This window comes from Barbus barbus (assembly GCF_936440315.1).
Source record: "Barbus barbus genome assembly, chromosome: 37".
NCBI classification, from domain to species: domain Eukaryota; kingdom Metazoa; phylum Chordata; class Actinopteri; order Cypriniformes; family Cyprinidae; genus Barbus; species Barbus barbus.
In genome coordinates, this window is record NC_136715.1 from 6,305,287 (window position 1) to 6,330,665 (window position 25,379).

At 33.5% G+C, this 25,379-nt stretch overlaps 1 protein-coding gene across 1 annotated transcript in view; it reads left to right on the forward strand.

Moving 5' to 3' along the window:
* The window catches only part of LOC306856999 (voltage-dependent L-type calcium channel subunit alpha-1D-like), a gene marked incomplete at its 5' end in the record, with an annotated part of 95,413 nt that overhangs the window by 22,304 nt on the left and 47,730 nt on the right, over nucleotides 1–25,379 (forward strand). Inside the window, 8 exons of the mRNA XM_079396606.1 lie at nucleotides 2,582–2,721; nucleotides 10,225–10,394; nucleotides 11,525–11,677; nucleotides 14,285–14,478; nucleotides 15,479–15,582; nucleotides 19,684–19,850; nucleotides 23,452–23,526; nucleotides 25,284–25,371. Coding sequence (XP_079252732.1) covers nucleotides 2,582–2,721; nucleotides 10,225–10,394; nucleotides 11,525–11,677; nucleotides 14,285–14,478; nucleotides 15,479–15,582; nucleotides 19,684–19,850; nucleotides 23,452–23,526; nucleotides 25,284–25,371 — 1,091 coding nt within the window. The remainder of the gene's footprint in view (nucleotides 1–2,581; nucleotides 2,722–10,224; nucleotides 10,395–11,524; nucleotides 11,678–14,284; nucleotides 14,479–15,478; nucleotides 15,583–19,683; nucleotides 19,851–23,451; nucleotides 23,527–25,283; nucleotides 25,372–25,379) is intronic.

The following is a 25,379-nucleotide window of genomic DNA, read 5'->3' on the forward strand; positions in this document are numbered from 1 at the left end:
TGCAACATTTTCATGATGTCACCACATTGCCCTCCAAATGCTCATTAATATGATGCAGCTAAACATTTTTATACAAAACGTTGCATCACAAACCTTGTATAAAGTAAAAGTGTGTTTATTTATACTTGTATACACTTATCTTTTATATATCTTCTATATTTTCTATATATATTAAACATTATCCTATTACATTTTTATATTCTACTATTATCAAAGGTGATTTTTATTTTATTATTTTTTATTTTTTTATTCCAACCATAATTGATTTAATTTACTATTTAAATCTGTATCGTTATTTTTATTTGATTTTTAGGTGGATACACTGTAAAAAAATTACCGTGATTTTAACAGTAAAAAACTGTGAAAATGCTACATTTAAAAACATGTTAAATGGTTAACGGTAAGTTCCTGTAAAATTTACAGGGAAAAACCGTAAACTGTCATTCCCAGAGTTCCCTGCGTTCCATTTCAAATTTAGTTTGAATTTGATGTTTTTTCTTTGAGAGAACTGTTTCTTCTTATTTCTTTTCTTATCAGTTATGTTTATTAGGGTTGTATGTTACATCTAATGTTGTTAAATTAATGTTTATTGCATATTTCAGTTTAATGAGTCACACCATGATGGTGTTTAGTGCTTGTGTGAATAACACTGTGTACCTTCTATATATGTTGTTATTTAAAAGCTGCTTGTGATGGGCTGCATTTGGTGGTTATAAGTGTATTTCAGAGGTACAAAACAGATTTCAGTACATTAATAGGTTGGTATATTAACATTATATAAGTTAATGAAATTACGGTACTTAACTGTAGAGTTAAGTTAAAACCGTAAAACCTAAAATGTTGTCACCATATTCATGTTATCACAGCTGCTGTTTTTTTACCGTAAATTTTACGATTTTTTTTTTTACAGTGTAGATAAATGCTATACTGTACTACAAAGTTAGAATTTTGGCAAGTGCATCCATTTGTTTCTGTTGTGTTTTTCTGTCATCTGTTTTTGATCGCCTCTTTGATATCCTGTAAATATCTCATTTTCAGTGTTGCGAATTCTTCTCTCCGGTGCTGTCACTCATATCTCTCTCTCTCTCTCTCTCTCTCTCTCTCTCTCTGTCTGTAGTAGCAGGATCAGTGAGCAGGGGTTACTCTTTTCCCGCAGTAACAAAAGGCTCTTTCTCTGATACACAGAGCTAAGTGCTCCATTTCAGTCGTCTGTAAAATGTTGGCAAAACGAGGCCCACAGCGTATAAAAGCTTCCTAAATGTCCTTACACTTAAACGCACACGCACGCATGCACGCCAACTAACCTCTTTCATTGTGCAACCTTTGCACAGCTGTCACACACACATAAAGGAGAAAGCTTGAGTGTGTGTGTTTGTATAAAGAGATGCTATTTGACAAGTTAAATGGCTGTGTCTAACACCATCAATGCACAGAAAACAACCCACTAGCCACTGCCATGACTGAGCCGCATGCTTTAATGCTTCAAAAACACTACGCTTTTAGTTTTAGTAATGTACTGTAGCACTATTGTTGAGGTGTTGCGGAGTAACTAAAAGACAAATCACATGGAACGATATTTTCCCTCATAACACGTACTCGGTGACAATTTCAGCTGCCATTGATCTGTTTATGCTTGTACAGTTTCTAAGACACGGACTTAAAAGGGTGATGATATATAGGATCATTTATATTATGTTCTGGATGTGCTGTGGAGATTGTAGCGTATGAAGTTTTTAGCATCAAAAAAAGTGAAAAAAAAGATCTTTTTTTATGTCAAACACTTTTTTTTTTTTTACATTTTTTTATTTTATTATAGTCATGGGATAAAGATAATTGTGACTTGGTGTCTCACAATTCAGATTTCTTATATTTCAGGTTATAGTCTCAGATTCAGAGTTTATATCTCACTTTTTTATAGTGTAAGTTCACATATTGCAATTGTGTTCTTATGTTTCCGCCATTTAAAAAAAATAAAAAAATAATACATTTAAAAAATTCAGAATACTGACTTTATCTCACAGTTCAGATTTGATACATTTTATCAAATCTTAAAATTCTAAAATGTATATCTCACAATTCAGAGTTTTTGTCGTATTTATTTATTTATAATTGCCAGATATAAACACAGAATTGTAAGGAAAGAAGTCCGAATTGTGAAGTAAAAAGTTGCAATTACCTTCCATATTATAAGCTTTCTTAAATATGTGTAAATATCAAGGACATTTAAATTTTTCTATTTCGTGACCCCTTTAAACTTAAAAACCAGCATTTCGTCTAATTAATTCACATTTAAATAACTTTTCACGCTCAAATTATTCATTTTGTTGTCACCTCTGACTTGTGTCCACCTAGATTGGAAAGACCTACGCTGACAATATCAGCTGCACAAAGTCATTCAGATGTCTTGTGGTTATTATTGTGTGATCAAACAAATCCAAAAAGTTAATGTGTGTATGTGTTTGATGGAAGATTGCATAGTTTGGGCAGTGAGCTGTAATGTGTCTTTGAATTTATTGTACACTCTCTGCAGTTGTTCATCTTATTGATTGGTTTCTCTCTCTCCCTCTCCCGTCTCCCACAGGAAACAGTCGAATATGCCTTCCTTATCATTTTCACTATCGAAACCTTCCTGAAGATCATAGCGTACGGCTTGGTGATGCATCAGAACGCGTATGTCCGAAACGGATGGAACATGCTGGATTTCGTCATTGTCGTCATAGGGTATGTTTTATCTGCTTATATTCCAAAGCGTAGCTACTGTTCAGTGAACTTTTTGCACATCACCTTGATTACAAACAGCACATATTTTTATTTTTTTCTCCTTGATTTCTTGACCCCCGCTTACAATTTATATTTATATTGCTAAAACATCTGGTAAAATCATCAGTAAAGTAATAATAGCAAATAAAATATTGATACATTTCAATAATAATGCATAAATGAATTAATTATAGATTTATTGATATATTCAATATGCATATTTATATATGTACGCAAGGGTTCAAAAAATCTACAGTTCACTATGGTTCTCACCAAGGCTGCATTTATTTAAGGAAAATATTGTAATATTATTACAATAAAATTAAAAATAATGTTTTAAAAATTCAAATATATCAAAATGTATATATTTTAAAATGTAATTTATTCCTGTGACGCAAAACTCAATTTTCAGCACATTACTCTCACCGTCACATGATCCTTCAGAAATCATTCTAATATGCTGATTTGCTGCTCAAGAAACATTTCTTATGATTATCAATGTTGATTTTTCTGAAAACCGTGATTTTATTCCGTATTTTGATTTATTAGACATTTCTATTTAAAATAAACTTTTTGTAACATTGTTATTATTATTTTTTTTTATTTAATGCATCCTTGCGTACTAAAAGTAAAAAAAAAATCGTATTGACCCCAAACTTTTGAATAATAGTCGATATACAGCGGTTAAAAAAAAGTAGAAACACCTACTGTTTTTTTCTGTTTAATATTAATAGTGCAAGCTTTTATGAATTTTTATTGATTTGTTTTCTGAAAAAGACATCTTGCTGGCCCCAAACATCTGAACAGCAGTATATATATATAGAAGAAATGCATTTAGAAAGATAAGGTATTTTCTCTTTCTGTTTCCTCTTATTTCAGCATCTTCTGGAATGTCACTTTCACAAATTTTCCTCCTTTCAAGCTCTTCACCTTCTCCTCAACTCCCAACACATGCATGCACGCGCACACAGGCACGCACATGCTCCTCATGCGGCTATATGACCCAGAAAAGACCTGAGCTGCTGTCTTGCTCTATACTGTCTCATTATACCAGCCTCTGTGGAGCATTTCCTGATTTTAGATTAGAGTTCATCATGGACTGTATTACTCGCTCTTTATTCTCAGATGAAATATATTCAAAAACCATGTTTGCAGACCTACTTTTCCATGTGTCCTTTTGCCAGAATTTGTTGCTTTATATCAACTGGTTATTTTATTTTTTGAAGATTTGGTAGATGAGGTAGAATTCTCAACCTCCTCTGGCTGTTTTGTGTAAAAATGTGTTAATTTCATGTCACTTTCTACTGTATCAGCCTAAAAAAGATACAGAGGCCCAGAGATAAAATGTTGAAGAAAAAAAGCTGCTCCTCTTTTGTCCGTGCCTCAGGCCTGTTTCATAGCGCATGCATAAGCAGTGTGTAAGCAAAAGCAAAAGCAGCGTAACTGCACCATCAGGATCACATGCTTTCACACCGACAGCGCCTGTGCTGCATAACACAACTGTGTCTCTATACAGAAAATAAAGGGTTCTCTGGGTGATTACATTGAGCATTTCCTTTAATAATTTTTGACACTTCTTACACTTTGACAATATGTCTGTCTTCAAAGTTCCAGTGGCCAAAAAATACACCTTTTTCTGTCTCCTTCAGTTTTTTCCCCCAAAATTATATTTGGTAAATTTTACATTTCACATACAGTATATTGTCAAATAGTTTGCATCAAATTATTTAGTCAAGTAATATTATCAGATAAAATATTGATATGTTTAAAAATGGAGCAACACTCAGAAACTGCTAGTGAATTTCACAATTAATTACAAAGAAATGGTTAGTAACACATTCAATTAAACATGAAATTTAGAAGTATGAAGTCTGAAATAGCATTTTCTTGTAAAACGTACTGCAATAATTTTTCTGTTATTTACTGTACAATTTTTTTTTTTTTGCAGTGTATCATTCAATAATAAATAATTTAGAAATGATTGCTTTTATTCTGCAAGGCCACGTTTATAATCTAACAAAATATTTATATTTCAAATAAATGCTGTTCTTACGCACTTTCTATCAAAGAATCACAAAAAACAGTTTCCACAAAAATATTAAGCAGAACAACCATTTTCAGCAATGCTTGTTATAAGAAATGTTTCTTAAGCAAATCAGCATATTAGAATGATTTCTGAAAGATCATGTGACTCTGCTGCTGAAAATTTAGCTTTGCATCACAGGAATAAATGACATTTTAAAATCTATTCAAATAGAAAAGAGTTGTTTTAAATTGTAATATTTCACAATATTACTGTTTTTACAATGTATCTTGGTAAGCAAAAGAGACTCCTTTCAAGAAACATTAAGACGTTTTACTGACCCCAACATTTATTATTTTTTTTATTCTGTTGATTTGATCTTAACTTGGATTGAAACCAGAATTTTCCTTTTAATTTAAACCAAACACCACACTCTAGCCATAAACTACTTAAATCATCTAGATTCTGTCTGTCATTTTACTGAATTGAAAGTGTTTGTGAGTCTGTACTGTAAATTCCTTATGTGTGTGATTATATAAAAAAGCCGTAACTGCTCCGTCCACTTTTACGTCTGTATTAGGGATGTTGATTTCAGTTATTTCTCCTAACCGATAGCCAACGCTTGTTAACCGATTATTAACCGTTAACCGACAAGATTATTTTAAATTAGAATTTAATTAAATTACAAAGGATAAGTGTCTTGAAAGCTTGAAAGCTGAAGCTCGCAATTATGGTAAGGGGCGATACATTTCCGACACGTGTTTGTGGTGTTCGGCCAATCACAATGCACTGGGTCAGTTGGCCAATCAGAGCAGACTGTGCTTGTCGGAAGGAGGGGCTTTGTAGAAAACGACACGTTTGAGAGAGGCGGGGCATAGAGGAACTACAATAATGTACAGTATTTGAAAAATGTGTTTTTTGAACATTAAAGCATGTCAACATATTCTGTTACACCAAATACACCAAATAATGATCTTTAAAATAGCATTATATGGAGTAGTTGTTTCCACTGTTAGAAGGAACAAATTCAAGTGATTGCACTGGCGCCACATGCGCGCACACGGTTAAGCTTTGCTACCTTGACAATAATGCAGCCTGTTCATTAAAATAAAAAAATACAGTCAGTCAAACATATGAAGAAAATAAAAAAACGCACTGCTCAGTTTAAATATGTAGTAAAATCTGTGCCTTTAAGCGTTATCACCGTATCGTGATGTTATCCAAAACATTTTGTTTTACGTGGATATTGGAACGCCAGTGAAGTAGCTGCATAATAAATAATATTTTGCCATTCAAATGTCTGCTTAATGACAAAAGTAAAAAATAAAGAGTGTAAAGACCATCAACTCTACCGTGCGACTCCACCAAGGGATATAAGTATCGCTTTTTATTTTAGTTTTTTCATTTGTATGTTTATTATTGAAATGTTGTTATATGCCATATGTCAATTTTATTTAATTTCTTTATTTTCTTAAATATGAGTTGTAACTTTTAGTTTTAGTTACTTTTTCTTATTTGTAAGTCGCTTTGGACAAAATATGGAAATATTTGATTTTGTCGAATGAGAGACCCAACTTTGGTTTCAGTTTAGTTTTAGCCTAAATTAATTCGTTTTGGCTTGTCGTTTATAGGCTGTAGCTTCTTATATTTTTAATTCAAATTTTCTAAATACTGTTAAATTGAAAGGATTTGTTGTGGAGTGAGGGGAACTAAAATAGCCTAGCTATGTTTACAGTGTTTATTATAATGTTTGTAACATTTTGCATCAGCGTTAGGACTATTTCTGAAAGAAATAATACAATGCGACTTATGTTTTTTCTCTAAAAACGCATTTTTTTATATACGCGTAGCATATTTTAACCATGCAGCAAACCTTTTAAAGTATTTTGAGAAATTAGGCCTACTGAAAAAATAAAAAAAAAACTTTTTAAACCGTTTAACTGATTGTAATAATCGGTCAAAATTCTATTCGCTCGGTTAACGGTTAACCAGTTAAAATGGACATCCCTAATCTTTATCTCTCACCGCTGATGTTTTTTTAGCCCACTGTCCTGTTGGCTTCTCTGTAGATCACTTCAAACTGTGTACACTCTCCTCTTCTTCCTCTGTATTTCCTCATCAGCGTCTCTATCTCACTCATACACGCACAGTCCACTGGGTAGCTAGGTCACATTTCGATCAGTTCACCTCATGCAGAAGAGCTGTCTCCCTCTCTCTCTTCACCTACCCGTCTCTCTGTTCACGGGGCTGTCGCTCTTGATCTTTAGCTCCCGCGCAGCAGCCCCTCTGTAGATGAAGATTAACCAAGAATGCTCACAGATAGGTGATTCATAGGCGATACTCAGATAGATGAATTCAAAGTACAATTTTTGTTACAAACACATTTTTTATTAGTGTTTTATCTGCTGTTGTTGAGGTCCTGTAAAACATCATTATTCAGATGTGCACCATGGTCAGTTCAGGTCATCGCATGCTGCTTTTTTATCATGTGTACAGCAGATGATGCCGCCTGATGTTGTTCAGATTGAATGTCTTGCTGTTTGTGTTTTGGCAAATTCATAAAAGGTCATGCAGACATGTGATGCTGAAAGTGGTTTCTCTGTTATAATCCAAAGATGTTTTGATATTTTGGCTATAATCTTGCTACTTTGGATTACAAGTAATTTTTGAAAGCATTTTTTTGTATTATTTTCAAAGCAGGTAACAGTTTTTTTTTATATTAGCTATTGTAACTCATAAAATAGAAGTTATTATTTTATTTTCTTCTGATTTGAATATAGTGAAGAATAAAAATTATATACTTATATACCATGTAAGATTTTATATACTAACCCCCGGTTTCACAGACAAGGCTTAAGCCTAGTCCCAGACTAAAAAGTCTAAAGCCCGGTACACACCAAGCCGACGAACTAGTGTCAAACTAGTGACGACAAAAGCAGATTGCGGGGCCAGCTCACGTCGGCAGCGTCTGGGCCCAAAGTTGCCCTGACACACCAAGCCGACGCTCGACGGCCAAGTAGCACGTCCGTTCTGCGCCTTTCTCACGCACTGGTTCGCCAGCTGAACAGCCAATCAGAATGATCAGATGGCCCGACTGACCGACGAGCTCCGACGCCGATTCAACATGTCGAATCGGCCCAAAATAAGCCGACGAGGACCAACTTCAGCCGACGGCGCAGAACACACTGAGAAAACTTAGTCGGCCGACGAACAAAAACTGCCTATATATATATAATATATATATATTATATAATAATTTTTGTATATATATATATATATATATATATATATATATATATATATATATATATATATATATATATATATATATATATATATATATATATATATATATATATATATATATATATATATACAAAAATTAGAAATGCTGCCTTGGAAACTATAACTGGAGGAAAAATCAAACAAACAAAAGTAGTTGAAGTAAAGCTAAACTAGTAAAAATGACTGAAACTATGAATTGAAAACTGAGAATATAAAAATAAAACAAATTTAAAATTTGTTCGCGATTAATCGCATCCAAAGTAAAAGTTTTTGTTTACATATTATATGTATGTGTACTGTGTATATTTATTATGTATATATTAATACACACACAATAAATATTTAGACAATATTGACATGTATTTACATGTATATATTTATATTCTTATATTTTATATTATATATATATATATATATATATATATATATATATATTTATTTAATATATAAACAGCCTATTTTTCTTAAATATACATGCATGTGTTTGTATTTATATATACATAATCAATATACACACACATATATTATGTAAACAAAACCTTTTATTTTGGATGCGATTAATCACGATTAATCGTTTGACAATACTAAAATAAATATTGTAATACTAGAGTGCATCCGGAAAGTATTCACAGCGCTTCACTTTTTCAACATTTTATGTTACATGCCTGATTCCAAAAGGGTTTAAATTAATTATTTTCCTCAAAATTCTACAAATACCCCATAATGACAACAAAGTTTGTTTGAAATCTTTGCAAATGTATTAAAAATAAAAAATGAAAAAAAAAATCACATGCACATAAGTATTCACAGCCTTTGCTCAATACTTTGTTGAAGCACCTTTGGCACAAATTACTGCCTCAAGTCTTTTTGGGTATGATGCGACAAGCTATGATCACCATCATCTGGCAATTATCTGCCATCCGTCCTTGCTGCCTCTTCACCTCTCAAGCTCTGTCATGTTGGTTAGTAAACGGAGTAAACGTTAGTTTGATGCATTTATATAGTTGGTTGGGAGCAGATGCACATTTTCAGGTTTCTCCAGAAATATTTGATTGTGTTCAATCCTAGGCTGTGGCTGGGCCACTCAAGGACATTCACAGAGTTGTCTATAAGCCACTCTTACTGAGTGCTTAGGATCATTGTCCTGTTAGAAGTTGAACCTTCTGCCCAGTCTGAGGTTCTGAATGCTCTGGACTGGGTTCATTAAGGCTATCTCTATATTTTGGTGCATTGAGCTTTTTTTCTACTCTGATGTGTCCCTCAGTCCCTGCTGCTGAAAAACAAACCCACAGCATGAGGCTGCTACCAGCACACTTTACTCTTGGGACGGTACTCTGCAGGTGATGAGCAGAGCTTGTTTCCTTGAGGTTCATCAGACCAGAGAATGTTGTTTCTCACAGTCTGAGGGATTTTTAGGTGCTTATTTTTATTTTTTATTTTTTTTTGCAAATTCCAAGTGTGTTTTCATGTGTCTTCACTGAGGAGAGGATTGAGTTTGGCCACACCAGCATAAAGCACAGATCAGTGGAGTGTTGCAGTGATGTTTGTCCTTCTGTAGGTTTCCCCTATCTCCACATATGATCATGGAGCTCAGCTAGCGTGACAATCAGGTTCTTAGTCACAACACTAACCAAAGCACTTCTCCATCGATTGCTCAGTTTGGCCAGGAGGCCAGCTTTAGGAAGAGTCCAAGAAGGTTCAATGCAACAGAATTTTTTCTGTACCCTTCCCCAGATTTGTGCCTCGATATATATATATATATATATATATATATATATATATATATATATATATATATATATATATATATATACACATACATGCATACATACATACATACATACATACATACATACATACATACATACATACATACATACATATACGACAGGTGTAACCATAGCAAAAATTATGCCTTTTAAAATAAAATGCACTAGTGTAAACGTAGCCTGAAGTCTTTGAATTTGATCTATATTTGAATCAGTCTAAAACAAAGCATTTGGTTTGGTTTGCTTGAGGTTTGTAAGATAGAAACAATCAGTAAATACATTTATTGAAAGATACCAAACCGTATATATTTCTTTATTTATATTTTATTGATGTTTTGTGGTATGAACGAGTTATTTGTCTGGTTCATTGTTATTTTTTCTCTCTAGATTGTTTAGTGTTGTCTTGGAAATTCTGACCAAAGATGGGGAGAAGGAATCTGTTGGAAGCCAGCCGCCCCCCGTTCACGGCCATGGAGGGAAATCGGGAGGTTTCGATGTCAAAGCCCTCAGAGCCTTTCGAGTGCTGCGACCGCTTCGCCTGGTCTCAGGAGTGCCCAGTGAGTTAAAAAAAACCTTCGTCATTAGCTGTTACTAATAATACATAATGGTAGTCCGTATTTGTTACAGTCTTCAATTATAATGAGTACACTGAAAATGTATTTAATTTAACTGGTTTTCTAGAAGTCAAAAATATTATTTAACTTCACTTAACCTACTAATATACAATAATCTACACAAACATAATGTTATGGGTTAAATCAGGTGGAAATGACTCTTTAAGGTAACAGTTGTAGGTTGCCACTTTTTACAGTAAATATACTGTAATTTTGCTAATATTGTGACATTGTTATTTTAGTATCTTTGATAACTATTTTTTTAAATTTTGTATTTTTTTTGTTTTTACTTTAGTTTTAGTCATTTGTGTTTGTTGTCATCATTTATGTATATAGTTTTTATTAATACGTTTTTAATAATTAATATTTTTATTATTACTTTTAGTTAAACCTAACAAAAAGAGAAACTGGCCTTTGTCGGATTCCTTGTGCATACAAATATCTCACTGGATTATTACAGTTATTTAGTTTAGTTAACATTTATTTTATTTCAAGTAACAAAAATGTTTTTATGGTTTTAGTTTTAGTTAATGAAAATAACTAAGAGATATAGATTTAGTGATACAGGTTTAGCAAGGTAAAAACCATTTTGTAGGGAAAAAAGAAGTTCAATAAAGGTCAGGAGAAGCTGATTACATATTCAGGGCTTCTAATTAAGACTGAGTAGTCGACTAGTCGTTCAGACAGCCCACGACTATTCGTTTTCTAGAAATATGTACAGTAGTTTTGCACAACACTTATCATGAGGCACTTGACAGCATCCCCTTCTGAGTCCCCAGAGCGCCGGACTCCCGCTGAGGGGTGGATGTTTGGTGAGAGATGATGGCGCATGATGTGGCCATATGGCAGGAAAAGCGCAGCATTCCTTACTGCATCCCCTCAGGGACGTTCTCTCAGAACAAGCTGTCAAACTTAATGCCCTAAAGACACTAGTGTGTGTCTGTGTGTATGCACTCTGAGTTAGATGTGAAAGTTTGGACTTAAATGCACCCATGCAAACACTCGGTCGATGGGAATAAGTGTCAATTTGTGTGCGTTTACTTGCATTTTTATGTAGTTTTGCATATCCCTAGGTTTACAAGTGGTGCTGAACTCCATCATTAAAGCCATGGTTCCTCTCCTCCACATCGCCCTGCTGGTTCTGTTCGTCATCATCATCTACGCCATCATCGGTTTGGAGCTTTTCATTGGAAAAATGCACGCTACCTGTTATTTTAAAGGGACAGGTGTGTTTAACCTCTATGGCAACATAAATGCTGATACACTACAAAGGTTTGGGGTCGGTAAGATAAAAAAAAAAATGCTGCATTTACTTGATAAAAATGTAGTAAAAACAGTAAAATTGTTCAATATTTTTAGTGTCTAAAATATCTGTTTGATATTTTAATATATTTTAAAATGTAATTTATTCCTGTGATGCAAAGCTGAATTTTCTGCATCATTACTCCAGTCTTCAGAGTCACATGATTCTTCAGAAATCATTCTAAAATGCTGATTTGCTTCTCAAGAAATGTCTTATTATTACCAATGTTGAAAACAGTTGTTCTGCCACTTTTGATCAATATAATGCGTCCTCCTTGCTGAATAAAGGTATTAATTTAATCTTAATCAATATTACCGATCCCAGTATTTTGAACGCTTAGTGTATAAAAAATGTTTAATCTAAAGGTGACACATCATCACAGAATATTGCTGTGACACTAGATTAGCATACATGTTTGTAAAAGGGTTACATGTCTGTCAGTCTCTAAAAATAATACAAATGTATCAAAAATAGTACATGTGGCTTGTGCAACGAAATTGGAATAAAGTAGCAATGCTAGCATTAGTGTTTGTTAACAACTGGATCTAATCTCTAGTGTGTGCATCATATGAACACTTCATTATGTGGTAGAGGTTATTGATTTCTGCCATAGTTTTGTTATTTTCCGAGCTGATTATCTTAATGTAGGATACATACACGGAAGAAAAAAATGTAGAAATAATTTTCCCTCAGATAGCCCAATTAGATTTCAGAATTATTTACAAAAAGTAATACACTGAATTAAACATGATATTTTTGAAGTACAACATCCAATAATCTTTTGTTTACAACTTCAAAAAAATCATTTTTTTCAAAAAAAATCAAACATTTTTACAGTGTAGATATTATATACATATGTTTTCAACACATTGAGATTCATATGAATTGTTGGAAAGTGTTCCCTAGCAAAAAATCAATTATTTAAAATTATTTAAAATCATTTATTTCATACTAAATATAGTTTGGGCTGGGTGATATGGCCAAAAAAAATCACAATAATTTTTGTTCATATGAGTTGATATCGATAATTATCACAATACATTTCAAATCTTTATTTCTTTCAAGCTTAAAGTCAGATTTTTGCTCCAAAGTGAAAGTTGTAGAAACCAGACCATTCTGCATGTTTTGCATGTGATATTGTTTCAAATCAAGAAACAGGTTTATGTTGCCTCATAATATTAATGATAATATTACATTTTTGTTTCTTAGATAGAAATGCACATTTGACAGTAGTAGCTTGAGATAAGATGCAGATGTAAATTTGTTCATTATCAAAATCAGTTATATCTGTAAAAATTACAGCAACTAAATTTTTATATGGTGAAATGTAATTATTATGAGTTTTTTGTTTTTTTTATCATTGGTCTTCCATAGTAACATGCATTTTAAGTCAAGATAAACAGTTAAAACCACACATATAGCACACCTCAATACCATGGCAAAAATATATGCTTTTTAGGTATTTGTATGAAAAACAGTAGTCTAAAAACATTTAGTATAGGCTAAATGCACACGTTAGGGTTAGCTACTGTAATTATATTCCATTACTCCTTTAATACATTTAATTCATGTCTACATTAATAATATAATATTTGATACAAATACCCACATTTCTGACACAATACCATGGTGCAGTTGGTGTTATAATGTGTAATAATGTGACCTTGTATATTGAAAAACCTTCTGACGGTCTCGTTGCACACAGTGTTTCTGCTGTTTTTCTGTGCATTCATCTGGCAGTCATTTGTGTTCTTTGCTGAGTTCAAGCGCTTCACACTGGATCTCACAGCGCTGCTTTCGTGTCGCGTGTCCGAGTAAACGTATCTGCTCTAGTGAGCTCACACTGCGAACCGAGCAGATAAACGGTCCATGTGTCGCACGGCAAATGAGTCGTGTTGTTTTGTTTCCGCTTTTGGCGCATAAACATTATATCGAGCATTTATCAAACTCTTTATATCGTTTTATCGAGGAAAATTATTTTGCGATAATTATCGTTATCGATTTATTTCCCAGCCCTAGTTCAAATCTATTAACATACTTACTCACATATCACTCAAAAAATTTAATTTAACTTTATTTGGAGTACTATTTTGTGCACAATGCACATTTCCTAATATTAAGCCTAAAATGTGTTTTAATGTCATTATTGATGAGGACTGTATGACCTTTGAATAATAACAGTCTTTAAATGCAAGATATTTAAAGTGTACCTAAAGTATGCTTGCAATAGTTCTTCTTTAGCACAATCAAATATACTTCAGTATTCAGTATGTAGTTGATCTTTGGCACTACTTTGCACAGTTAAAGTGCATCAAGTACAAAAATTTGTTGTTTCAATTTAGCAGACTTTAAGCATACTAGTTTAGTATACTAAAAGTACCAATGCAGGGTGTTTTTATTAAGTACATAAATATGTATTTGTAGTATACTTAGCATGAAATAAATGTATTTCAAATACATTTTAGTATATTTTAACTAGGGTTTATAGCTATTATGTGTGTTTAGGTTTGACATTCTCCCCTTTCTGCAGATATAATAGAGGATGAACCTGCGCCGTGTGCCATTAACGGTCATGGCCGCACATGCTCCATTAACGGCACCGCGTGTAAGGAGGGCTGGCACGGCCCCAACGGAGGCATCACAAACTTTGACAACTTCTTGTTTGCCATGCTTACCGTGTTCCAGTGCATCACCATGGAGGGCTGGACGGATGTGCTCTACTGGGTTAGTATTAGCTTGCTACTTCCTCTCGCATCTTAACTAGCATGTCGTCTTGTTGGTGTACTGTATAATGAACGTTAGTCAATAATTATATTTGGGTAGAGAGGATGAAGGGCTCGTACAGTCATTACTGCTTTGAGGGGAGTGTGAGAAGCTCAAACTAGCAGCCCACACACTGAAGCAGGAACTCAAGGGTCTGTGACTGACCAGTGTGCTCTGATGAGATCCACCCACCTTTTTCATTTACAGCAGCATAAACTTTAGATTTTCAGCATAGATCCTGTGAATCACCCCCAAAATTGTTAGTAACTGCTTATTTCACATGCACAAATTGAATATGTAAATGTGCATAATGCAGCAAGGTAGTGCAACTTGCCTCCTGAAAAAGTTTTTTATTGATTTAATATAGAGATTTATTTATTTAGATAGGTAGATAGATAGGAAAAAGTTTATGAATGACATATTTTCCTTCTTAATTTATTAAATTATTTACTTAATATTTATTTATTAAAGAATAAAATTAATAAAAAATATATATGTATGTTTTAATACATATGAATGTGTGTATGTATTATATATGTATATCATTTTTCTCATTAATTAGATATTTTCTTAAAGAAAATGCTTTGAAAAGGTTTATACATAAATGTATTTATTTAAAGAAAATGCCTGAGAAAGGTCTTTAAAACCTAACTTGTTCAGTGCTATTCGTTTTGCAAGCTTATGGCCAGTGTGTGGGACTTCTCCTTTATCTATCCTTTATATCGACTTCATCCTACACTCCAATTTTTTATTCAAAGTTGTACTTGTGAAAGCCTTCTGGTATTTATTCAAACCATCGAAATGTGTTAAAACTGAAATCCTGTTTGATTTTGAGCAGAACGTCTTCTCGAGGCCTATTTTTAACCTTCTCCTTACAGTTTCTGTTTCATACTTAATCTTTCATCCGTCTCTCTCTTTCTCTCCACCTCGTTTCTCCTTCCTCATTCCTCTCCTCTCTCAGATGAATGATGCTATGGGGTTGGAGCTGCCCTGGGTGTACTTTGTGAGCTTGGTCATCTTCGGCTCTTTCTTCGTCTTGAACCTGGTTCTGGGTGTGTTGAGCGGGTGAGCAGCTCCTCTTTTCTCTTCACTACGGCCCCTGATCTCCAGTTTCTTGTTCTTTCTCTCTCCCGAGACTAAACTCCATCCCTGGAGTTTCTCACAGCTAAATGTAGCCTCTCTCTGTGGGTTAACCGTCCTGTTTGGGCCCCTGTAGGTGAATGACGCCATCGGCTGGGAGACGCCGTGGATCTACTTTGTTAGTCTGATCATTCTGGGCTCGTTTTTTGTGTTGAATCTTGTGCTGGGTGTCCTCAGTGGGTAAGAGATTGTGTGCTGTGAAGACTCCTGTGCTTTTCTTCTGTCTGCTGGTCATTTTTCTAAGCATCTTATCTGAGGTTTTTCCTGCATGGGGTTCAGCATGAAGTTTGATGATATACCTGATTATGGATTGATACAGTCATGGACAAAAATTGCAAACTTATCTTGTTATTTTTCATTAAAACTAGGGTGAATTTGGTTAAATGGGCAACTTTTTGTCATGTAATGGAGTAATGCTAATAATCAGTAATAATAAAAAATAATAAACCAAGTGTTACATTCATTATTAGGTAGCAGTTTATTATTAGTAATATTAATAATATGCATGATTGATTATTGAAATAAATAATTTAATAAATTTAATTTTTTAATTATTTTTATTATTATTATTCTGTATAATTTTAGACAGGTGCCAACACAAAATATTTAAAAATGAACCAATGGTACGGCAGCAAAGTTCCTTGATTATTACGCTGGAATGAGAGTATAGTTCCTAGCCATATCGGTCTAGAAAAACTAGCAACTTTTAATTTTCCGTCGGTCTTGGTGCACAATGTAACTACAGAAGAGTCACGTTTTAAATAGGAAAAATATCGAAACTCTTTGGTCATTTTTGAGCGAGATGCTAACGGTCTAATCAGATTCAATGATCTATGCTAAAAGTGCTATACCGCAAGACCCGGAGATCGGCTGAATGGATTCGAAAATGGTAAAACTCAACTGTTTAACTCTTGGGGAGTTGGAAAATGAGCCTGTTTTCAAAAAAAGTGGAGTGTTCCTTTAATCCCATGTTGTAGTGCAAAAAAAAATATATATATATATTAATAAAAAATATAATAAAGAGTGGCCTGTGGGAAGAATGAGACGGGATCCCTGTAACAGATTTAGATTCATTGTAAATTGGTGAAATTACAGATTCGTCTGCTTTGGATGTCTGCAATCCTTTTTCCATGACTGTGTCTTTCTAGAGCTTTTTTTCAGGTTGCAGGTGTTTCTGACGTGTTGTGTGCTGTGAAATGATCCTCGCGTCTGCTGGGTTGAATTGTTCTGAACTGATGATATTATGAAGTAAAACGGTGTGAAGGACAGAATGAAATTTTATGAGAGAGGAAGTGATACAGACTCATGAAAGTCATGGAGGAGAAATGAAATAGTTTAGGACTAGGGCAAGCGGGTGAATGATGCTAATTCAGCAGAAACGTGATTTAATTCAGCAAAAACGTTAAGATGTTTTAGCAATTCAGCGCTTAAAAACACCGATCAAAAGTTTGAGGTCATTAAGATATTTTAAGTAAGGTAATATTTTGAAAGAAGAATATTTATATTCTCGGCACGGCTGCATTTATTTGATCAAAATATATTGTGAAATGCTATTATTATATTTAAAATAACTTTTTTCTGTTTTACTATATTTGAACATCCAGTCTTCAGTGTCACATGATTCTTCAGAAATCATGCTAATATTCTGATTTGAAGAAAGATTTTTTATTATCAGGATTGAAAACAGTTGTGAGGTTTAATATGTCTCTATTCATTGATGAGCAGCATTTATTTGAAATAGAAATCTTTTATAACATTTATAAATATCTGTCACATTTGATCAACCTTGCTGAATAAAAGTATTCATTTTACTGACCTCAAACTTCGATATAGGTTAGGAAACATGCACAGGTTTATCATAACTTTTGCGTTTTTTGCACGAATCTTAAAGAGAATATTAAGATTAGTTAAGACAGAAAGAACTTGAGGAGAATAAGCCAGGAAGTGCAGATGGAGGAGAGGAAGGAGACTTGAGCCAATCAGGTGACTCAATTCAATTCCGTTGTTTTGTTTTTTACATCAGAAAGACAACCCATGACTCTCATATTCTTCCTCTTCTCCTTCATCTCCCTCAGAGGGGGGCACAAATTGTGTATCCCCCTCCGGAAGGGTGAAATTAATCTCCTTCCTGTGTCCATAAGTCCTAAAGCCATTTCTTAGAGCTGCAGGGTTATTAATATTCCACCACGAGAGACGCAGACGCTGTGCCCATGGTGCAACATATACAATTTGCAGATTGAGCAATCTTTCGAAATTAGGTTTAGGTTCCATTTTTGTGCTTCTGCCATTTTATTAAGGACGCCACACACACGTCGTGTGATCTTTCCGAGCGTGTTTTTGTGTGATGTTTCTCTAGGTCCTTTGTGGACAAGCATGCACCCTGCTGGCAGCACACTGAAGCGTTTACATTTAGGTTTAGCTGTATGTCAGTATGGTCAGCATGTGCATTAGTTTGTCATTTGATCAAACCCCTAGCCTCTGGCATTATATTTGAAGTGGAACTCTAACAGTTTGTGTTACACACGTGAATAATGCATCATTTTTGCACATTGTTTGGAAAAGGAGTGTTATTACTTTTCTGAGTGAATATTAAACATTGTGGCATTAAAACTTTAATTAAACGAGTGACCTGAGCCAACAACCTCCTAGCAAATCCCTGAATCAAACCATTGTACCTTTTAGTGTACATGTAATACGTTTTTAAATGTTTTTATATTATTATAATGTAAATATAAAATACTTATATATATTTTATACATCAATATAAATAGTAAGAAATCTTCTGAAATAATGCAGAATAATAAAATAAATATATATTAATTTATAATTGGTTCAAAGACATTAAGATTGTCATTGTGTAACACAATATTTATGTAAAAATTAAAACTTATTCTGACTTATATTACATATATTTTTACTATTATTTTTAATATATTTACATATATTAATTTTACTGATTAATATTACATATTAAAATATATAAAAGAATAAGGGAGCATATTACGTTTTATTGTGTTTTAAATGAGTAAAAAATTGACAAATGGGCAAAACTTAGGATAGTGGCAAATTTAAAAAATGTAAAATTACAACTAAGTAGTATTTGTGGTGAAAGTAATTAGTCTTTTAATGTCCTAAATTGATTTTTGTTGTAAATATGCTTGACAAGATTGTTACACTGAATGACATTTTAGTGGGTGCCTTCTGTAAATCAGGGAGAAATGTATGATAATTATTTTTTGCTCAGAAAAACAAAAACAAAATTGCAATTAAATTAAACAGAAAACTTTTTATTTATTTATTTGTGTGTGTGTGTGGGGGGGGGGGGGCAACAACAATTTAAAGCAGTATTACACTTGTTTCGTCTTTGACCCAATTATACTTAATTAGAATTCATAATAATTCATAATTTATTAATTTTAAATGAATATTAAATCAATTTCTATTAATTTAGAATTATTTCAATTAATTTAAAATGATTTATTATTAATGAATACAAATTAATTTTATTATTCTGCATTATTTTAGAAGATTTCTTATTTTCTTATATATTTAATGTTAATACTTATGCCTAAAACTGATCAGCATTGTCATATTTTTAAGCTTTAATAATGATAACTATCTTGTATTTTATGATGGTCAAAACTAGTTTGAACTAGTTTAGCAGTGTGAAAAATAGTCGTGTCCATCACAATGAAAATGGGTTCTGAACAATATCAATGCCTATAAAACTATACATATGAAGGGATCCATTTCAAGAGAACTTGCAAAACTAAATAACCTGTCTAAAAACCTCTGTTCAGTATATACCTGTTGTTTTATTTAAACCTAACAAACGTCTTTTTGTGAAATGTTATGCTTGAAAAGTGCCATCTTTCTGAAATCCAGTGTTGCTTGGTTTGATATTTTACTTTGTAATAGCATTCAGACATTTTTTAAAGTGTGGTTTAGGTTAAATGTTAAAAACAATTGTGTGCCATTTGTATATTTTGTAGACTTGAGAGTAAAACTGTGTTTCCCTGAACCCAGGGAGTTCTCTAAAGAGCGTGAGAAGGCGAAGGCTCGTGGAGATTTCCAGAAGCTACGGGAGAAACAGCAGCTGGAGGAAGATCTGAAAGGTTATCTGGACTGGATCACGCAAGCCGAAGACATCGACCCTGAGAATGAGGAGGAAGAGGAGGAAAGCAAACGCAACCGTGAGTACCTGAGTGCTGCTCTCACAGCGCTGTGGGATTCGTATTTCAGTCAACTAATATAGGTTACTCTCACAAACCATCTGATCTCACTTCATGCTGGCATGTGACTGTTTATTAGCACATTTCTACATGACAGGAAATAATTGTAACCGGCATATTCCTCTCAACTAACTTAGAATGTATATCATTTCAATGCATACTAATAACTTGACAATTACTGAGCGCTCATTCAGTCTATATTCAGGCAAATGCAGAAGGTTATTGCATGTAAGTATTCAGAATTGAACTGAGAATGCTTTTTAAATGCCAGATTAGTTCAGGAATTTCAATGAAATTTGAAGGAGCAAACAGGATCAAATTGGTAAATTTGAATGCACATTATGGAAGTAGAATTAAAAATGTATATTACTGTTGTAGGTATGGTACGCCGTTTATTAAATAATACTTTCACTTTAAATATTAATGTAAAATAAATTGTAATTTATATGGAAAATCTATTTGTATGAAATTTATATAGCTATGCACTACTGTTCAAAAGTTTGGGATTCCTGAGCTGCATTTATTTGATTAAAAATACAATAAAACAGTAATATTTTAAATATTATTACAATTTGAAATAACTGTATTCTGTTGAAATATTTATTCAAATATTACTTCAATATTCACTGTCACATGAGGTTTCAAAAATGATCATTTATCAATACTGAAAACAGTTATGCTGCTTAATTTTTGTGGAAACTGATATTTGATTTTTTTTTTTTTTTTTTCAGGGTTCTTTAAGTAAAAACTTTAAATGAACAATTTATTTGAAATATTTTTTTTTTCATAATTTATAAATATCTTCACTGTCAATTTTGAATAATTTCTGCATCTTTGCTGAATAAAAGTATTCAATTCTTTTTTTCTTTTTTTAAAAAAAAAAAAGCATAAGGTCTCCAAACATTTGAAAGGTAGTGTAAAAAAGGTATTTAATTTTTAACGTTTGATATTAGAATTTTACTTTATGCAACAGTCCATTTGGCAGAATGCAGGATTAAAGAAGGATCTGAAACAGTGAGATTGCGGTGCTTAATAGCTGTGTTCATTATTTTTGCAGTATTTGTTTAGTTAATAAAACTGCTGAAAATTTCTAAATATTAATAGACCTAATTAGTCAAAATTAATTATTTGTATTTTGTATTGAACCAATGAAATTTGCTCAGTGAGCGTTGCAGTTTTCTGACTTTTAATAGCTAAGAATGACATTACGACCAAAGCTTTGCAACATTTTGTAGCAGCCACAGAGCCATCTTTAATTGGCCCGTCATCCCCATCAAACTGCAGCGTGACACAGAACAGACGTCAGCAAACCCAAAACAGCTGCCTCTGGTGTATCTTTGATTAAATAGTTGAGGAGCAGTCAACATGCGCTGACGCCATGATTAGCCGTTTCTCCTGCCGAAGCGCAGATTTGTCAAAGTCAAACGTCTCCAGGTCAGAGGGTTCAGCAGGGGCTGATTCTGGAAACTGGAGAACTAGGGTTCATCATACTTCCATCCACATTCTATTGCCTCATTTTGCAAACATTGTTTATAACGTTGAGAGAACCTTGACAGAACATTCTGAGAAGGTTTCTTGTTAGCTGGCTATCTGCTGAGGGAGAGGAGTCTGCTCAGAAGGGCATGAAGTGGAGAAACTGAGCAAAATAAGGACTAATCCTAATCCCTTTTATATAAGCAGCATGCATGATTCTGAGCGGTTCGAGCCGCTGCTACAGCTTCCACTGTCACCGGAGCTCTTTGACTGACCTCGGTTCTGTGAGAGGACGGTCGGGTTAGGTTAGCAGGCTGCTTTCTGAAAGCGTTTTTTTGCTTTAATTGATTGATGCAGACCCACAAAAGTCGCATGTCTGGTAGGCTTAGCATTTATGCAGAACTTATTCTGCAAATGGAAAAGCTAGCTGAATTCTGTTCCCGCTCGCACAAGTTCTCAAAATCTCTTAGAGGAGAATATATTTCCATTCTTAATCGCTATCTTTGTCTTGTTTATCTGTAAAAGCTGTTGGAAACAATAGCAAGCATAAACTTGAAAGAATAAGGGTGAAAAAAACCCTTCGTAAATTCGCTTTTATATGCAGTTTTATGTTTGGTGATGAGTTTTTGGCTCAAGGTCTGCATTTAAAGTCATAGCAGAGGTGTTCAGCTGGGATCAGGACTTGGCTTTCTGCAGACCAGTCAAGTTCTTCCACACTGACTCAATCAATCATGTCTTTTTGAAGCGTGCCTTATATACAGAGGCACTGTCATGTTAGAAAAGGCTCCTGTCCAAACTGTTGCTATAAAATTAGAAGCACATAATTCCCTAGAATATCAGTATATGCTTTAACATTAAGATTTGTACTCATAGAAATGACTAAAGTAGTCAAACATGTTCATTAGAAGAGGGTGACCCAATACTTTTGCCAATATAGTGTACATAAATTGTAATGTTCTATGCAATTTTGTTTCTTAATTTATCTTCGCCGTAAGAAAAAACATGCCTAATTTTCTGCCAGGACATTATCTTTCAAGTTTACAACACAATTCAAAGCACATTTGAAGCTGAAAAAACTATTCAGAAAATTCCTTCATTAACATAGTACCTAGTTTCAACATTTAGTTTATTTGATGATGATTTAATCATCATATTTGCAGTTATTTTGTGATTTGAACTTCGTGTTAATTTAGAATCACTATTAGAGATATTGTTATAGTTTTTAATTAATATTTTGAATTTGTTTTTATTTTAAATGTTGTTAATTGTTAGTTATTTTTTTAAGTATGTTTGTAATTTTTATTATTTTTATTTCCGTTTTAGTTTTAGTACATCAACTTAAACTAAATAAAAATAAATGTTGCATTGGCAACTAGCTGAAATAAAATAAACATGTTCTAATTTAATTTAATTGCAGGTCAGGCTAATTTTATCAGGAAATGCCTAAAATCACATTGAAAATAATTTTTTGATTATTGACCGCATTTCATTTAATTAGCCTGCTGCGTACACATTATATTCCTGATCATTTTAGATGTCACATTTCCAATCAAATATCAAACCGGCGTTTTCGTCTCTATTGACTCAACAATTTTTATTTGATTAATTGTGTAGACTCGGTATGAGAAATCACATTAAGATCTTCCAAGAAGCCTTTTTTAAATTTAAGTTATACACTGATTAACTTACTATGAATGTATGTGGGGGCCATCGGGGTCAAAGGTCAGCTTCATATCGTACACACATCCACGCTGATCTCTATCATCTGCACCATTGAATCTCAACACTTGGTCCCTCACAATGTTCCTATATGTTTTCACTGAATTCATTGCACTGTGATCCTAATAACCTGCTCTCACTCACTGTTAACTAACTACCCATCATCCTTTGCTCCCATCCAGCTGACCAGCTGCCTCAACGTTGATGTTGTTGTTGTTTATTGTTGTTAATTGTTGTGTCGGTGCTGTTCTTGTTCCTTTGCTTTAACCTGTGTCGATGTGGCCACTCGTTCTCGCCCCCCCATGACCGTGCGGCGGCTGTGCTGTGCTGTGTAAATCATGCATGGGCTTTGGGTGCATGGGAAATGAAGGGGTTACACTGGCCAGCCTGATGGAGAAGAAGAAGAAAGGGTTTAGCTGGTTCAGCCAGTCCTCTGATACTCATGGTAAATCTCCCTCCCACCCTTCTGTCCCTTTATGTGTGATAACTTGATGATATTTATTAATATTACCTGTTAGAAGCCTTGTACAGTGTTTAACAGGCATTATAAAGTGACTGGTTCTGCATTTAAAATCTGATTGGAAACCATTATTAAGTACCAGGTTACAAAATTGACTGATATTTCTAGTGGGATGAAGAATTAATTAATTGATTTTATTATTTTGCTTAATATTTTTGTGGAAACAGTGATACATTTATCAGGATTCTTTGATGAATATAAAGTAAAAGAAAAAAAAAAGAACATCATGCAGATTTTATAAATAGATTTTTTTGTAACATTCTAAATGCTTTTACTGTAATTTTGTATTAATTTGATGCATTCTTGTTAAATAGAAGTACCAATTTCTTCTTTAGAAAATAAAAATCAGATAGTGACCCCAAAATTTTGAATGGCAATGAAAACATATTTGTAGTAATCATTGATTTATGCACAAATTGCCCATTTTGGTCTGTACGGAAGTATTTAAGCTAATAATGTTCATGTGTGTGATGTTTATGTGGACGCTGTAGTGTGTGAATGCACTGCTAATTCCTAAATCGTGCTACTTGTGCTTTGCAAGTGTGAGTTTTCCTTCTCTATGCCCATCAGCGCTTATGCTCTTTGTCCCCATCAGTTTTTCCACAACATTAGTGATATCAAACTCCTCGCTTGCCCGTTTCCTCCTTCCTGTACTAATTTAGTACTCTCATTCTCATTTTCTCAAAATCAGAGTGAGTCAGAGATCAGATCCGGCAGGAGTGGGAGTGTAGCGTCTCTCCAACTTAAAAATCCCACTATAAAACAGTGACAGCGAGCTTCTAACATGGAAATGAGGTTAAACCCAGATCACCAGGCTCATGGTCAGCAGTTTATAGAGCAGTCACAAAAAGTCCGATCACACTCGCATATTACTGTCTTTGGATGTGTCAGAATTAATCTGTATATCCTGAGGGAATGCGAGGGCTAAGAAGAACAGATTTGTACTTTTTGCCTTTGTTTTACCATTACTGAACTCATGATAAAACTTTTGATCTTTTAATTAGATTTCTGTAAATTTCTTCTCAGAACAGTGATGCAAGTAGACTGTAGTTTAGATATCATATAAAAAAAATAACTTTACATAATGATTCTATGAATTAGTGAGCGGAACTGAAATGCGAATAGTGTATGTGGATACAGTATATATATATAATTTATAAATATTTATTGCATATTTTTACATAATGCATGTTAGCATGTATTATATTTTTTGCATTTTTAAATATTGTAATATAGGTAGAAATTAATATTAACAAAATGAATAAATGCTGTAAAAGTGTTGTTTATTGTCTGGTCATGTTAACTATTGCATTAACTAATTATAATGGACACACAAGTGTTACCACTTACCACATATACCAAGAAGTGTTGTTAAGTTCAAGATCAAATTGCATCATGTCAGAGCTTAGAAATTACATTTATGCGGAGTTATATTCATGCATTTTCTTTTTTTGCACATGCAATGCTCACTCTTTTAAGCCTTTCTCTTTCAAAACAGTGCGCATTATATTTATAATTGGAGCTTTTGACTGGAATTGGGTTTCACCAAGAATGTGTCTCAATCTCATTATCTTGTTGAATGGTTTTTCAAGTTTTTGTCCACTAATACTTTCTTGGCAGAGTGTGTGTGAATTATGTGTTTTAATGTGTGTATGATGAAACTTGTGTTTGTGACACAATAGCGAGTGTGCCGGCGAGTGAGACAGAATCCATGAATACAGAAAATGAGAAAGTGGAAGATGAGAAGGCAACATGTTGTGGCCCGACATGGTGAGAAA